The following is a 17,679-nucleotide window of genomic DNA, read 5'->3' as shown; positions in this document are numbered from 1 at the left end:
CGCAATTAGGACACATTTTCAGCCGAAATCAAACGCAATTAGGGCACATTTTCAGCCGAAATCAAACGCAATTAGGGCACATTTTCAGCAGAAATCAAACGTAATTAGGGCACAGTTCAGCAGAAATCAAACGCAATTAGGGCCACATTTTCAGCAGAAATCAAACGTAATTAGGGCACAGTTCAGCAGAAATCAAACGCAATTAGGGCCACATTTTCAGCAGATATCAAACGCAATTAGGGCACAGTTCAGCAGAAATCAAACGCAATTAGGGCACAGTTCAGCAGAAATCAAACGCAATTAGGGCCACATTTTCAGCAGATATCAAACGCAATTAGGGCACAGTTCAGCAGAAATCAATCGCAATTAGGGCACAGTTCAGCAGAAATCAAACGCAATTAGGGCCACATTTTCAGCAGATATCAAACGCAATTAGGGCACAGTTCAGCAGAAATCAATCGCAATTAGGGCCACATTTTCAGCAGATATCAAACGCAATTAGGTCACAGTTCAGCAGAAATCAATCGCAATTAGGGCCACATTTTCAGCAGATATCAAACGCAATTAGGTCACAGTTCAGCAGAAATCAATCGCAATTAGGGTCACATTTTCAGCAGATATCAAACGCAATTAGGGCACAGTTCAGCAGAAATCAATCGCAATTAGGGCCACATTTTCAGCAGATATCAAACGCAATTAGGACACAGTTCAGCAGAAATCAATCGCAATTAGGGCCACATTTTCAGCAGATATCAAACGCAATTAGGGCACAGTTAGTTCAGCAGAAATCAATCGCAATTAGGGCCACATTTTCAGCAGATATCAAACGCAATTAGGGCACAGTTCAGCAAAAATCAATCGCAATTAGGGCCACATTTTCAGCAGATATCAAACGCAATTAGGGCTCAGTTCAGCAGAAATCAATCGCAATTAGGGCTGCAAAAAGAAAAGAATTTACTCACCTGGCAGGCTGGCACTGGCAGAAGTCTTCTCTCCCCGTCTCCTCTCCCGGCCGGTGTTCCAACTAACTAGCATACATTGACAGAATAGCATACATTTAAAGTGATATACCCCTTGTTAGTAGAATCAGTGTCCCCTTGCCCGCTCGCTTCGCTCGCTGGGCTGTGGGCTCGGTCCTCGCTTCGCTCGGACAACTTTTTATTCTAACTCTATGTCCACTTGGATAGTGGAGATTGCACATCAGCACACAGGCAGCTAACTGGGGTTGAAATGGTTAATGCTGCTGATGGGTATTATGGGGTTAATGTATGCCCTGCATGACTTTGCACATGCTCAGTAGCATTTGTATGCTATTCTGTCGGGTATGCTAAAATGTTGGAACACCGGCTCCTCAGGCGCGCAGTTCCCACGGAGCTCCCTCCCTGGCTCCCTCCTCCAATCTCCCGCGCTGATTCATGCAGGGCTACGGGAAGATGGCCACCCGAAGCCCTGTACTGGAGACATAGTCTCCAGAGCAGGGCTTTGGCGGCGGCCATCTTCCCGTAGCCCTGCTCTGCTCTGCCAGTGCCAGCCCCGCGGGGCTGCGGGGAAAAAGTGACGTCACGCCGACGTCACGGAGCCGCCAAGGCCCCTAAGATCTTGAGGCCCCAAGCGACCGCTTGGTTCGCTTTATGCCTCGCGGCGCCCCTGCCGATTAACACCATGAGCATGACTAGGGGAGATGGTCACAAAGTAAAACATTTGTTTACTGACCCTGAATGTCAGACAAAACCTGGTAATAAAGAGTGGAGTGATTCATGCCCACTCTCATTCATGCCCACTCTCACTCTTTAATCAAATTACAGTTTGATTAAAGAGTAGCTGTAAGACCATGGGCCCTATGCAATTCACAAACGCACCAGCGATAAAGAAAAAAGAAAAAGAATTAAAGGATTAAAGTAAAGTAAACATTTAAGTAAGAATTAAAGTAAAGAATTTGCTTGGGCAAAATGACCGCCAAGTGAGTTTTTTCCCTCTATGCACATGAAAATAACACCCCAATGAGTCTCAAATGAGAATCAGGATGATTCTCATTTGTCCACCTAGTGAACAAATGGAGAGCCCAAGTAGTAGCTTCAAAGATGCTTTTGCTTGGACTCCAGTGAAGATGGAGAAACGGCGACAAGCATCGTCGGTCACAGCAGGTTCAGTGGAGCTATGGAAGGTGATGGAGAGTGACGATGCCAGCAGAGCCTAGCATCCTGCGGGGAGCGGCGGATAAGTGCTTGGTGGCTCTAGTGGTGGACATTGGGTCTGCGCATCTCCCTGAAGGACAGCTCCATGGCACAAATACCTTGCTCCCTATCGCTTGGCATTATAGAGGACACAGCGGCATCCCTCAGGCGAATAGTTAGTACTCGTCTGAGTTATGCTCTTTTTGCTCGGACATCGCTCAGGTGAAACCGGCAATTGGATTTGCTGGTAAATTAAGAGCAATGTAAGGTGTTAAGAAGTTTGCACGTTTTGAGCTTATTATCACCTCAAATTCCACATGGTCCCATATGTCTAATTCATGTCTTAATTAAATTTGGAATTTATTGCAATCCATTAAAAAAACACAAAGAACTTAGTTTAAAACATACCTGTATGTGTAGCTGATTTTCCTCAGCTAATTGGCCAAGATCACTCAGCAGCTTTTCACTACAGGATACGGCAAACCGGGGAGTTACGATGGGTTTTACTCTGTCATACTGTGAAAGCCATAAATATTACATTAGTTAGTTGGTAATAGAAAATTCCTCAGATGACAAGATGCACACATTGAGCAGGCACACTTTATGACGTTGCGGTATGACAGAGTCGCCAAGCAACAAATGCAGTTTAAAGCATCTATGCTTGTGTATCAAAGTCTTTTTGCAAATTCTACTTGAACTCTAAACTATGGCTAAACCTAAACTCTCAAAGTCAGACCTTCAACCCCAAGTTAAAAAAGCATAACAACACTAACATCACCTGAATGCTTCACCTTTACAGTATTTCCTTCCTCAACCTTTAACCTTTCTTGACCTTCCTGGACACCCAGAACTGTTGGTATTAGCTTATGTATCACAGGTAAAGATTGACAAGTCACTGGCAGAGGTGATCAGGGTAGCCTCTTTTGGCTGGACGTATCTGCTGCTCTTTGGAGTGCATGGATTTATTGGTAGAAACCAAAATAGTAAGTGGAGCAATAAAATGGTATCTAGGCCAAAAATATTTGGCTGCCGGAGGACCCAAAAAGGGGGCCCACATGAAACCAAATGTATGGATAACTACTCACAACTCATCCAAGAGGCTTTTTTTGTGTTCAAAATAGGAAAGAGTTTCAGTTTTTCTTATATTTTTTTTCAGCCAGCTGCTACTGCATTTACACTGCTCATTTATCTATAAGAAATCTATGCTTAAAGATGAGCTGTCAGCAGGGCAGGGCCGAGGCATAGGCTGGAGAGGCTCCAGCCTCAGGGCGCAGTGTAGGAGGGGGCGCAGAATTCATTCAGCTGTCATTCCTAATTGTGTTTGAAGCAGAAAGAAAAAACAAAAAAGGATACATAGCAGTGACTGCAAGCCAGATAACTAGATATTAAGGTGTTGGGGAGGTTGTGGGCCCTGTGGGGTCTCTTTTAATAGCAATCAGTGTGTGATGGCTGGGGTGGCAGGGATGGAGGGGCGCACTTTGGTGTCTCAGCCTTGGGTGCTGGAGGACCTTGTCCTGCCTCTGGCTGTCAGCCATACTATCTCAGAAAAAAAAAACAAATATGCAAAGTAGATAAATACTTGCTCTACTTACATAACATATGTATTGCCCTGTCCATGTTATGATTCCTGTGAATTTTATAAAGGAAAAGTAGAGAATCCTATTCTAGACAGTTTCCATATTTACTGTGGCTATTTTGAAGCCAGTCGTGATGTAATATCCGCCCTTAGTCTCCTCTGCCTGATTTGCCCGCCATTCACTATAGAAAGTGCATTGTTTCAGCCTGAGAAATGTTGGTAAATCAGAGAGGAACAGAGGTGTGGGAGGGGAAAACAGGAGGGAAAGAGGCTTCAGCCAATCAGGCTGCATTAGTTAAGTCTGAGGGGAAGTAGAGAAGCAAAAAAGACAACCCAGCATGCCCTGCAACTTCTCTTTCGTGTATCACATTTTCTGTGTACCAAATAAGAGTCAGGTAAGCTGGGGAGTAATAATTTATCAACAAGAAAAGTAATAGTGATTTTAACTTTTGGATTGCCTGATTAGCATAAGCATCCTTGTTTACCAGATAAAAATAAAGAATTGATTTTTGATTTTATGCCCGACACTTACTCTTTAAGCAGTGACCACTACCAAGTGTCTAATTACTCCTCGAGTAATGATCAATGTAGCAGCTTACACCACTCAATCCCAATATGATTTTAGCAGAAATCTGATTGAAAATCTAAGTACTGACTCCACTGGATTGTACCACTCAGTGTAGTACCAAGCCCACTGATTTCCCATGTTACTCCCATGTCCACTTGTCTATGTATTTACACTTACCACACTGCTTTGACAGGCTTTCAGTTGACAAGCTATCTGTAATAGTTCATAAGTTTATCAATTGGTTATACTTGTCAGTTCATCACTGTCAGAATTGATAATTGATCGAATCTGCTGAAAACATTCAGCTGTGTATGACCCCCTTTAGCTGATTCACGTGTATGTCGTGTGTGTATCTGTACAAAGATGGTGGCCAAATAAAAATATATCAGCCAGATTGCACTTTGCACGTGTGATTATTAAGCTTTGCCAATATTATTGTTCTTCCTGATAATTTCAGCTGGAAATCCAAAGTGTATACAGGTTTCCACTGATGTCGCTGGGCTCCTTTTTCACCATCTGCCAGAACTGTTCACCTTGCTCAATACCTCTTTTCATGTGCAGGAACTTCAAAGGAGCAAAACAAACTGCTCAGCTAGGACTCAAACAGAGTTTCTTTACAGCGATCACTCAAACACTGCTACACGAAATGATCTGTACAGATTTTTTGTACCACTCTTAAAGGGAATCTGAAGTGAAAATAAACTTATAATATAATGATTTGTATGTGTAGTACAGCTCAGCTAAGACATAAAACATTATTACCACAGATATGAATCTCATATTGTTTCCAGTACAGGAAAAGCTAAGAAACTTCAGTTGTTTTCTATGCAAAAGAGCTTCTCTGAGCTCTGCGACTTTATAAAGTCATGGACAGCACTGTCGTTTGAAGCACTTATCTCAACTGTCTCTCATTGTTTCTTCTTTGTTTCTAGTTTTTCTGCAGAGAAAAGTTATAAAGGTCAGTAGCCTGCTCTGTAAAATAATTTAAAATGCTGAGTGTATTGTGGAAACTGCTATTATTAGAGATTGAGGCAATGTTATAAAAAAAAGGCTATATACCTGAAAATAAAAATATGACACTATTTTCTTTGCTACTAATGTTCTACTAATTATCCATACTACACATACAATTCATTATATCATGATTTTTTTTCGCTTCAGTGTCACTTTAATATTAATATCTGTGCTTGTGTCTTAATGCAGTATGTTAATTCTTAATTAAAAAGAAACCAAAAGATGAAAAAAATCTATTAACACAAAGCACAAACATGGCAACAATAAATCCACTATATTATAAAATGCATAACAAATAATACTTTCTGTACTATAGCACTAACGTTAAAGTTGTATACTTACTTTTTTCTTTTTTAGGGCTTCAATAAATCTATAAAAAATAAAAGAATACATAACTCACTCTCATGTTAACCCTTACATGTACTTTACTAGATCAGTAAATCACTGGTACTGTTGACTTCTTCTAATCTTATACCTAACTTATGAGGTATAACAACTAGCAAATGATTATAGCGATCCTTCTCCAGAATGTAGAAATGGGCTGCCAGGAGACAACGGCCGACTGCCAGTCGTCCTCCAGCAAAGCGTCCTCTTCTTTCGCATTCCCCGCCGTAAAGAGCCGTAAAGCGCGTCCCGCATGACGCGACTTGCGTCACGCGGATGCGCTTTACGGCTTTTTACCACGGGGAATGCGGAATAAGAGGACGCTTTGCCGGAGGACGACTGGCAGTCGGCCGAAAACGAAATTTAGCTGCGGAGGGAGACCGGAGGGCACCGAAGGACCGGCGCAGGCACAGGACAGCTGCAGGAGGCTTGGGAAAGCCCCAGGCAAGTGAATTTTTTTGGGGGCCCACAGTTAAGGTTCCCTTTAAGCTGAGTGTGCAGGAGTTCCAGTTTGTAATTTATGAAGTATAACATTTTGTTAGTTATGGTAAGTAAAAATTACAACCGGCTGCAAGGCTTCTTTACCGGCTTAGTGCAGCTATTGTACAGTTATTCAAACTGCTCTCCTTTGTGCAGCTGTAGAAATGGAGGCCGTGGCTAGAAATCAGTAGGGACTGGAGCTGTATGTAGGGGACAGGAAAGCTTTTTAGAAAATCTGGTGCCGATTAATGAAGCATTCTTGGTTGTACAAATTTCTATGGAGTAATAGGGCAAACTGATTGAATACTCTTTGAAAGGATACTTTAGTTCCTAGGTTCTCAACGTGTGGTACGCATACCCCAGAGGGTACTTCTGATGGTTCCAGTGGGGTACTGGGGCTTAATATACTTAACCAAGAATATCAAATTTAGAGTTTTAAAAAATGATAAATCCTATATAAACAACACCAAATTAGTGTTTTAGCTAATTAATAGTAAATGCTTGGAAATTGTTTAGAGCCAATTATCATGTACTATCATGATTAAATATATATTCGTCAAGGGGTACTTGTGACAATGTTTACTATGCTATGGGGGTACTTGATGAGTACAGGGTTTTAAAAGGAGTACATACAAACAAAATGTTGAGAAGCACTGCTTTAGGTCATTCTCATGTTACATAAATGTGGTAAGAATGTATCGGGGATGGGCACCTTAAGAAGTCTAATGGACCCCAAGGCAAGGTGGTAACCTTGACCCCACCTGTACGCAATATGGCCTTATTGTAAGGTGAAGGCAGAGGCTGAGATGAGATGGCAAACCAGGCACCTGAACTTCAACCAGACCTTGAAGAGGAGCTGTAGTGAAAGTAACATAATGAATACAATTGCTTCTTTTTTACAGTATTCGTTTATAGATTATTTAGTCAGTGTGTATCCATAAAATCTTTCCTTACATTGATTTACATTCTGACATTTATCACAGGTGGTGACACCTTTAGTTCTGCCAGATGATCTGTGCGGAATGTTCGTTTACTGAGAGTTCTATGCAAAGAGGGAGATAGAGCTTGCTTGGCAGTTGGAAAAAAGCTGTTATTTCCCACAATGCAATGACGTTCAAGGACAGAAAATTGTCAGGACCTAGGTCATGACATCACACTGTGGGAGGAATTTCACCACAATATCAGCCACACAGAACCCCATAATGGTCTTTTCGGGAAAAGGTAACAATTTCACATGGGAAAGGGGTTATCAGCTACTGATTGGGATGACGTTCAATCATGGGTTTAAATTAAGTTCCTCTTTAAGCATGTGCCTAGTTTTTCTTGTGGATGGCCTGGTTCTGGTTTGAACTAGCATATTAGAAATAATGGACAAAAAAGGGAACATCAGCTGAGGAGCAGAAAGAAAGGTAGAGTTGAGTAGCAGAGATCAGTATGAATTGGAGAGATAGTAGTCTGTAATTTGATAGCTCATAGGTGTTACAATACCCACGGTGGGATATAATAAGGGCATGTAGTAGCATTTTTGAGTTGCCATTGGTGAGAAAGTGAAGACTGAGGGATATAGTTTGATAATGACAGAAAGTAGGTAGCAACTGAATGTGGGGAATTAATGAGAGTATGGAATCCAATATTGTTCTTAAAGCTCCAGGATATGCTAAATAAAAAGTACCCTCCTAGTTTTATCAACTGTTGCAATTAATCTTTGAACACTGTTTTCCATTGCTGGTAAGATGCTTTAAAATATTGCTGGAAACAACATTTGCGCTGTTGGAAACACTGTGTAATCCCTGGGTAAAATATAAGGCCTTTGTTCCTCACATTGGGCTAACACTAATAAGCAGTTTCTCAGGTTTTGTGTTTCATGCTAACCCTTTTGTACATGCAGGTGTAACTCAAATAATCTGCTAATCCTATTATTGCTAGACTCATTCTTGCAGGTAAGTCGATCACCAGTCTTGAAAGAGAGTTTAACTTCTTTGCATCTGGAAACTTTTGAAGGAGAAAAATAAATACTTAAAAATGTGTGAATTACAAATGTTCCTATTCAATCCTCAATCATTAAAACTACACACAATGTACCAGGCCGCTCTGAAGGGTCTGTGAGGCTGTTTAAGTCCTCATCCTGTAGGTAGCAGGAGCCAATAGCTCCACACCTCTACCACAGCTTGTTCAATAATCTTGCCTTGCCTGCCAAGGGCCTCTACCACAATTTGCTCAATCGTCTTGCCTTGCCTGCCACGGGCTTCTACCACAACTTGCTCAATGGTCTTGCCTTGCCTGCCATGGGCCTCTACCACAACTTGCTAAATGGTCTTGCCTTGCCTGCCACAGGCCTCTATCACAACTTGCTCAATGGTCTTGCCTTGCCTGCCACGGGCCTCTATCACTGTTGTTGAATAGGAAGATGCTGATATCATAAAAACTGGTACCAGCAAATGCCTGAATCTTAGAAATAACCATATACATAGGTATATGCCTGTATCATAGCAGTTTATGCAAGTACTGTTTATCAGTGTTTTGTGTGTAGATAAATATGTTTATCTTCAGTACCCCTTCATCTGGGTAAAGGTTCCCAATAATGGTACAATTTTCTCACCAAATGCGATCTTTCGGTGCAATTTTTACGATTGAATTGTATAGAAAATTTGACATTTGTGAAGGCAATTGATGAGGAATCGATAAGTAATGATTCTTTGGTCGATTGCTAAATAGGGTAAAAGCAATCCTAAAATTGGATTTTATGATCGCATTTGAAGAAAGAATGGTTCAGTAAATGTGAACAATGTGAGCCTTCCGATTGGTTACGATCATTCAAATCGCATTGAAAGATCGCATTTAGTGAAGAATTCTACCATTAATGGGCACCTTTAAGATGATGAGTGACTAGTTTTATAAAATAAAGATGCCTAGAATAGTTAAATTGAAGTAAGCAAAACATATTTACTACCTTGTTGTTTCCTTTATAGACTCTTCAGTGCTTTCAACATACTTTGGATATACGTCATTGGTATCCATGCAAACCTTCCCAATAAACGCTCTCTGACCATATTGGCCTATAAAACAAATATATAAATGCCATGAATCTAAGACTGCTTAGAGTAGACAGACCACGGCAACAACATTTGAAAGAAAATACAAATAGCACCTTTCAGTACAAAAAAAACGCAAACCATAATTATATTCAAATGTTATCATGTATATGTGTTTTGGAAGCAACACCCTTTCCTCCCCCCTCCCTCCCCCAGGTTGCTGTACTCGGCCCAATAAAAGCACAACACTAATAGTGCCACTAATAGACTGCAGGTGGAGAGTGCAGCTATGAAATTAAAAGATATTTACTCCTTGGAAGCAAAGCCATGAGCCCATGACACACTTAGACAATGTAATAAAAAGCTGACACGTCCCCTTGCCAACAGAGGTTTGTTTAGTCAAAGCCATGGATTTTCCAGTAGAAATGTATGGTTGTGAGAGTTGGACGGCTAAGTGCCGAAGAATCAATGCCTTCGAATTATGGTGCTGGAGAAGACTTTTGAGAATTCCTTGGACTGCAAGAAAATCCAAATAATGAATCCTTCAGGGCCTGAGTCCACTGACGCGGTTGTGTCCGCTTTTCAGTTACACACCAATGTTAGAGATGCTGAAAAGTGGACAAAAGTGGATACAACTGCGTTAGTGGGCTCAGGCCTGAAAATATACCTTAGTCCTAAATGTAATCAGAAATGGACACTCTGTGTTTGTGTGGGGAGGTGCACAAAGACTTACTGCACCTTCCATGGCCTGATAATCTGTAAATGGCCCCATTGTAAAGCCCTGGTTGGTGGGGTCGGCGCATGCTCAGTAAGTCCCTGGGGTATGCGCCCACTCCCGCGGCAAGACATAGCCAGGCGGAGCATGCATTAGGCTTTCAAGCTTCATTATCTTGCCTGGCAATCCAGCACTCATCAGAAAGTAGTGAGCAGGTACTGTAATTTAGAATAACTATATTTTACAGGAATTCCACCTTAAAGAGGAACTTCAGGCTAAACAAACATACTGTCATTAAGTTACATTAGTTATGTTAATTAACATAGATGGGTAATATAAGCTCTTACCCACCCTGTTTTAAAAGAACAGGCAAATGTTTGTGATTTCATGGGGGCAGCCATCTTTTTGGTTGAAAGGAGGTGACAGGGAGCATGAGACACAGCTCCAACTGTACTGTGTCCTGATCACCCCTCCCAGTTGCTAGGCAACGAGAACAACAACATAAGAAATCCCATCATGCTTTGCACAGTATCAGGGGAAAAATGCCCTGGCAGTTTTCTTTGATGGGTGAAGTTTAGCTTCTGTGCAGCTAAAAATAAGGCTTACGTAAGAAAAACAAAGTTCTGATGCTGTGAAACTGTTAAAGAAACACCAAGCATTTTCAATGCTGCCGAGTAGATTTTTAGTCTGGAGGTTCACTTTAACCGCTTTCGGACGGCAGTGACTGAAATCTACGCCCTGTTTGGAGGCTATTATTCCTGCCAGGGCGTAGATTTCACTCACCACCACCGCACGTTCTTGCCGCTGCTGCCGATCACGTCACTCTCTTCACTCCGCAGCTCACTTGCCCTGCTGTCGGTATGACAGCAGAGCTCCGTTAGCTGGTCAGGAGCCGATTTCATTGGCTCCTGACCCTGTCATCAATGTGAGCCACTGGTACCGGCCATACAAACAAATTGAGGGGGTGGAGTTCTAGAGGAAGAACAGTCACTTCCTCCCCGCTCATAATTGTTGCCAAGCAGGGCCACAGGGGGCATTGGTGGGGGGGGGGGGGATGATAATGCTGTGTGCTGTGACTTTGTCACAACAGCAGTAATAAAACTATTTGAAAACCTTCTGAAATTATTACTGTCTTGGTTTTCATTCTGAATCTCTGGCTACGATACTTTCATGCTATCTGGAACAAATTTGCAGACCAGAAAAGTAATCCATGATCTGCATACTTGTTCCAGCTGGGCGACTAGGATACTTACATTGGCTGAGTGACTTTCTGTTCCAGAGAATCAACATTACTGCTAGGATATTTCTCTTGACAAGATTAACTTAACCTGCCACCTGAAGGGGAGAAGGCTATGGATACCATTGCCTGCCTATGGAAAATAGTTGTGGTGGGCAGTAGGTGGTATGGGGGCAGTGCAGGACCAGTCAGGTTTTTGAGTGTTGTTTAAAGTACAAGTGCTTAAAGGTGTGGACCCAAATCCGATCCCCTTGGGCGACATTGCTGGGCTGCACAGCCGGGTGTCAGCTGACTACTAGCTGACGACACACTGTGTTGTTATGCGGGGGGGGGGGGGGGGGGGCTGGCAGAGGGACAACGGAGTGCATGCACACTGTGGGCGGGGGAGATCACTTGAGGGTTGGTGGGCACTGTACACATGCCTTATTATCAGCTGAGGCCATTGCTATCAGCTGCCTCTGCTGACTTAAGTCAGGCGTGTGTACTACCCTTTAGAGCTTTGTATTGTTCTTACTGGCAATATCGGCTAATACAATAGAGGCATCAGTATGAATTGTCCCAAAGTAGCATGCTGTTGTTGTGCCATTTTTAAGTGTTCTTCTCTGAAAGATAAACAAAACAAACAACATGCAATCAATGCAATATACAAAAACAGCGTTCAGTTATTTAAAGTGCATTGTGCTAAATATAGATCTATTTTAGTGAAAGCACAATAAAGCCAACATGCATATTGCTCAATAACAGAGTGGTGACAGAACTTCACAAGAGGGGATGACACATTTCTGTCACAATTTCTGTCATGTAACTCATTCACTCATGTGATGTTCTGTTTAGCCAAATTAAACTTAGGCTTTTGTCACACAGGTCATTCCCCATTCAGTGACAGGACTGGCACTTAGGAATCACAGGGTTACACTTGATTTGTTATTCCTGCTTTGAAACTACAGAGCAATGTACTGCTACTTTACTAGTAACTAAATATCAGTAGCAAATAAGCTAGTGATTGGGGAATAGCTTGTGTGACCAGGAGGTGGATTCACAAAGCTTACTTGTTTTCAGCTTAACTTTAAAGGGAAGGTCCAAGCAAAAAAAAAAAAAATGAGTTTTACTTACCTGGGGCTTCTACCAGCCCCATGTAGCCATCCTGTGCCCTCGTAGTCACTCACTGCTGCTCCAGTCCCCCGCTGGCAGCTTGCTGACCTCGGAGGTCAGGGCCACATTGCATAGATTTTTACGCATTCCAGCTAGTGCAGGAACAAAAATGTACGTGTTGCACCACTAGCGCGTAAAAATGTATGCATTAATGTTCCTGCACTAGTGGGAATGTGTAAAAATGTACGCAATTCGGCCCTGACCTCTGAGGTCAGAAAGCTGCCAGCGGGGGACTGGAGCAGCAGTGAGTGACTATGAGGGCACAGGATGGCTTCATGGGGCTGGTAGAAGCCCCAGGTAAGTGAAGCTCATTTTTTTTTTTGCTTGGACCTTCCCTTTAAGAAGACCTCATTCATGAGATAAACAAATAAGGAGAAATAATTCATGAGACAATAAGGAAGGACCCATATGCAATTAACTTTCTCCCGAGTTTTCTCCAAGGAGATACATTTTCAGCTTCTCTTTAAAATAACTTTTCAGTACTATGCAAATGGGAAAGTAACAACAAGTTGACAAAAAGTACAGTACTATCAAGTACTCTTTTGTTTGCTTGTGGTTTGAAGGGCATTTTATTGACAAGTCATGAACATTTAACTTAGGAGAAAATTCAGCCACTCATATCTGAATTGCATATTGGCCAAGGAGAGATAAATCATGAGTTAAGTTAGATAAGGAGAGATAAATCATGAGTTAAGTTAGATAAGGAGAGATAAATCATGAGTTAAGTTAGATAAGGAGAGATAAATCCTGAGTTAAGTTAGATAAGGAGAGATAAATCATGAGTTAAGTCAGTTAAGTGTTAATGAGTAAGGTGAGATAATTCAACAGAAAAGCTTTGTGAATCAGCCACATGTACCTTATCTACAGATCATCGTGGCCCTATAGCAAAATTTTCATCCTTATACAGATCTACAGTATTTTCAAAGACAAACTTGAATGACCCATCTTTCCTATTTTACTGAATGGACACTTGTGGACCTGGTGAGTGGTGACATATAGTCATTTTTCATACATATAGCTTGTAGATATGGAAGGAAGGGGTCAGCTGCTATGTCTTCAGGTGGGTAGACATATGCAATAACAGAGATGAGGAGTCAGTCCATTGGGAAACAGTTTGTGGCTGAATCCTGTACAGATGCGTCACTAGTCGCTAGAAATCTAGCTTTGCGTTTTATTGCTATGGAGGGGATAGGAAAGACAATGACAGGGTACACAACGGAGTGGCTTTTGGCGGTGGGGTAAGGAAGAGAACAATGTAAATCAGCCAAGACTGATCTTTTGGTGATGAATCTGGGCAGCGGTACACACAGCAGATTCTCAGAAGAGAGGACCATGACCTGCTGCCTGCGCCAAGTATAGTGTCTGTATGGACCTTATCACAGGGGCCTTGCCTCTGTGAGTACCTACTGATTTACCAATTATCCTCACTGCTCACATCCCACGCCCATCTCCTTGAGCTAATCCACCTAATAAACATGTACATGTCTAGTGACTTTAGGGTTTGAGTTACAGTGCTATGCAGGGACGTAGCAATAGGGGTTGCAGATGTTGCGACCGCATCAGGGCCCTTGGACCAGAGGGGCACCGAAGGGCCCTTCTTCAACTACAGTATTAGCTCTCTATTGGTCCTGTGCTCATAATAATCACTTCTATAGATACTTTGAATAGTGTAATAATACATGAACAAACTGCTCCCCATCCCCTTCTTGCACCTCTGACACTGTAGTTGCCATTGGCAGGTTTTGGTGCGCGGTATCAATTGTTATGTATAGAGTGCTTGGGGGGCCCCATTGTAAAACTTGCATTGGGGCCCACAGCTACACCACTGGTGCTATGGAAGATGTTGGCATTATATAAATAAATAATAATACTAACATACAAAAATGCCTTTTTTCTGTGATTGAATAATATTAGTAAGAGCTTTTAAAATCACAAGCGCTCAGAAAAGCTCTTGTAGTGTGAATGAGCCCTTGGTGGACCCAATCAAAATTTTGCTGGGGGGCCCCATAAATTGTAGTTATGCCACTGGACAAATGTTACTTTTAGGGGGATTTAGTAAACTTATCTGTATGTTTTGGGATGTAGGAGGAAACTGGAATACCTTTAGGAAATTCATGTAAACATGAGGGGAACCTACAAACTCCTGGCTCTGATTTGAAGCAGGGACTCTAGCATTGCATGGTGAAAGTCCTATGCAATACACCACCATTACTAGTGACCACTCAAAATAACAGTTTAATTCTGTATTTAAGTACTAAAAATGATGAAACCTTACCACAACAGAATTGTACAGTGTTTTAGCAACCTCCACATCGGAGTATATATTTTCTGTTGGGAACGTGGTGTACTGCAGCCACTCCAAAAGAGGTCTTTCCATACCTGTTCCTATAAAGGAGTACTGGGGTGCATGGATATGGGTATCCACCATTCCAGGCATGAAGAATTCACTAGAAGAATACAAATATGTATTAAGTAAAACACTGAATGTAAGAGAATGCTTATGCGTGACTCCATATAAACTTTCCATTTGCAAATTACATAAAAAAGAACAAAATATTACATGTGCCCTCTGCAGCAATCAAACATCAGTGGCACTAATACCCCAAACATATGGTGTTTGCTGGGGCTGAAACTCCTGGACTGACATCAAGAGTACTGTAGTCATGTGACGTGAAAATTCAATAAAGCAGCTTCTGCTGCTCTACGACTGTCAACAACCCTGAACAGGAACTTTGCATCACATTAATAACCACCTATTATTAATTGATATCGTCCAGCTTGACTGATTAATCAGCTGTCAGGCAATCAATAAATGGATTTCAAACCTGATAGGCCTTTTTTTTTGCTTTAGGAATATCTAGAGTATAATGTTTTGTCCATTTCTAATTAAGAGATAATGGGTCAGGTCAGTATCCAAGAAATGTTCCTTTTTTGTTAATAACTGACATTTGACCGATACTGCACTGGCTGTTGTGTTCTGCCTGCAGTCTTAATACCCCTCTGGGCCCTCCAGCAAACACAACAATCATGGGACCACCTGAAGCAACCCCCCCACCCAGAGCCTATGGTGACCTCTCTTCCCCCTTGGAAGAGGAGTCCCAGAGCAGGATTATCCACAAGGCAACCTAGGCAACTTCCTGGGGCCTAGTGACCAACAAGGAGCCCAGACGCCACTTTCTCTGATCACTCTCCCACCTCAACTTACCACAAAGAATACAAAAGAAAGAAGAAAGAAATTGCCCCCCCCCCCAGCTTTATAAGGATGATCTCGCCAGGGGAGTAAATAGAATTTTCACAGAAGGCTGCCAAACTAGGTTCTCTTGTGCAGTCAATGGGATAATACATTTCTTTATTGCTGTGTCGTCATTGATTCTTTTTCCTTCCCATTCCTGGACATAATGCTACGTACACGCACCATACAGTTTTCTGGCAGATTTACCTGCCAGATCGATCATTTCCAACATGTCCGATCTGAATTTTTAATCACTTTTTGGTCTATTTTTGATCAATTTTCATAGTACTGAATGAAAAAAACGAATAAAAAAACGATTGGAAAATCAAAATCGATCGAAATTCAGATCGGACATATTGGAAATAATCGATCTGGCAGGTAAATCTGCCAGAAAATTGTATGGTGTGTACCTAGCATTACACATTGTTACACAGGAGCAATTCAATCTCTCACAGGGAACTAACTGCTGATAAAGTGTATTTACTGTTTTCTGTCGCATAGCTGGAGAGAGGAAAAAGGAAGCAAGTGAGGATCTCCTGGGGAAGGGTGAGGTTATCTTATGAATGAATCTCTCATTGAATACATGTTAAAAATGTGCATGTTTAAAAGACTGCCGGATAGCGGTAGTAAAATATCTGTAATTTTACCGATATTCTATTACTCCATTCATATAGTAAAATATTGGAAATATTTACAGATATTTTACAATGAACTAACCTCTCCCTTCTCTCACACAGAACCTTCCCCTGGTGGTGCTAAACCTTAACTCCTCCCCCCCCCTTCCCAGTGGGCACCTAATCTTAGCCCTTCCATGGTGGGCACTTATCGTAACCTTAACCATCAGGGTTGGAGCTTAAGAGCTATGGGCCCCAGTGCAAGTTTTACATTGGGCCCCCTTAAGGGCTTTATACATAATAATTGATATGGAGCACCAAAACCTGCCAAGGACAGCTGCGGTGTGAAAGAGGTGTAGACTGGGGAGGAGAACAGTCTATTAACCACTTGAGGACCCACCCTTTACCCCCCCTTAAGGACCAGCGCTGGTTTGATTGATCTGTGCTGGGTGGGCTCTGCAGCCCCCAGCACAGATCAGGGTGCAGGCAGGGAGATCAGATTGCCCCTCTTTTTTCCCCCCTATGGGGATGATGTGCTGGGGGGGTCTGATCTCTCCTGCCTGCTGTGGGTGGCGGGGGGGGCACCTCAAAGCCCCCCTCCGCGGCGAAATTCCCCCCTCCCTCTCCTACCTGCTGCCTCCCCCGGTGATCGGGGCTGCACAGGACGGCTATCCGTCCTGTGCAGCCAGTGACAGGACGTCCCCTGTCACATGGCGGCGATCCCCGGCCGCTGATTGGCCGGGGATCGCCGATCTGCCTTACGGCGCTGCTGCGCAGCAGCGCCGTACAAATGTAAACAAAGCGGATTATTTCCGCTTGTGTTTACATCTAGCCTGCGAGCTGCCATCGGCGGCCCGCAGGCTATTCACGGAGCCCCCCGCCGTGATTTGACAGGAAGCAGCCGCTCGTACGAGCGGCTGCTTCCTGATTAATTAGGCTGCAGCTGGCGACGCAGTACTGCGTCGCTGGTCCTGCAGCTGCCACTTTGCCGACGCACGTTATGAGTGTGCGGTCGGCAAGTGGTTAATGGTTCCAACTAATCAAAGCATTTATAGAAGTGATCATAACTAGCACAGTACCAGCAAAAAGCTAATAAAGTAGTTGAAGGAGGGCCCCTTTGGTCCCGGTGCCTTGGTGCGGTCACTACCTCTGCATCCCCTATTGCTACACCACTGTTAACTATCCCCCGGTGGATGCCTAACTTTAACCCCAACAACTAACCTTAACCCCGTCAACTTACCTTAAAGCGGAATATAACCCTGCATTTCAACTTTGCTCTAAAACATTATTTACAGTATATTATATGCAACCAGCATTTTTTTAAACTAGACCAGCATTGGAAGCATTACACAGAGCTTTAAAGTTCCTGGAGATTTCTGCAGAAGCATCTGAAGCTGACATAGATACATTTTGTTTACATAAATGTATCTAAGTGTTGAATGTGACTAAATAGAATATAACAATCTGAACTTCTGCATATCTCTCCACGGACCTTTAAACC

General features: G+C 42.6%; 1 protein-coding gene across 2 annotated transcripts in view; it reads right to left on the bottom strand.

Moving 5' to 3' along the window:
- Positions 1-17,679, bottom strand: part of GDA (guanine deaminase) — an 80,298-nt gene that overhangs the window by 19,369 nt on the left and 43,250 nt on the right. For both annotated transcript variants that reach the window (XM_068236398.1, XM_068236388.1), the window contains exons 3-7: positions 14,608-14,779; positions 11,695-11,782; positions 9,147-9,252; positions 5,675-5,702; positions 2,583-2,690 (exon numbers count right to left, since the gene is read on the bottom strand). In XM_068236398.1, the coding sequence (XP_068092499.1) occupies positions 2,583-2,690; positions 5,675-5,702; positions 9,147-9,252; positions 11,695-11,782; positions 14,608-14,779 (502 nt within the window). The remainder of the gene's footprint in view (positions 1-2,582; positions 2,691-5,674; positions 5,703-9,146; positions 9,253-11,694; positions 11,783-14,607; positions 14,780-17,679) is intronic.

Source organism: Hyperolius riggenbachi, chromosome 1 (genome assembly GCF_040937935.1).
Source record: "Hyperolius riggenbachi isolate aHypRig1 chromosome 1, aHypRig1.pri, whole genome shotgun sequence".
In the NCBI taxonomy this organism is placed as follows: Eukaryota; Metazoa; Chordata; class Amphibia; order Anura; family Hyperoliidae; genus Hyperolius; species Hyperolius riggenbachi.
The sequence above is the reverse complement of the archived record's forward strand: the minus strand, read 5'-3'. Positions and strand labels throughout refer to the sequence as shown.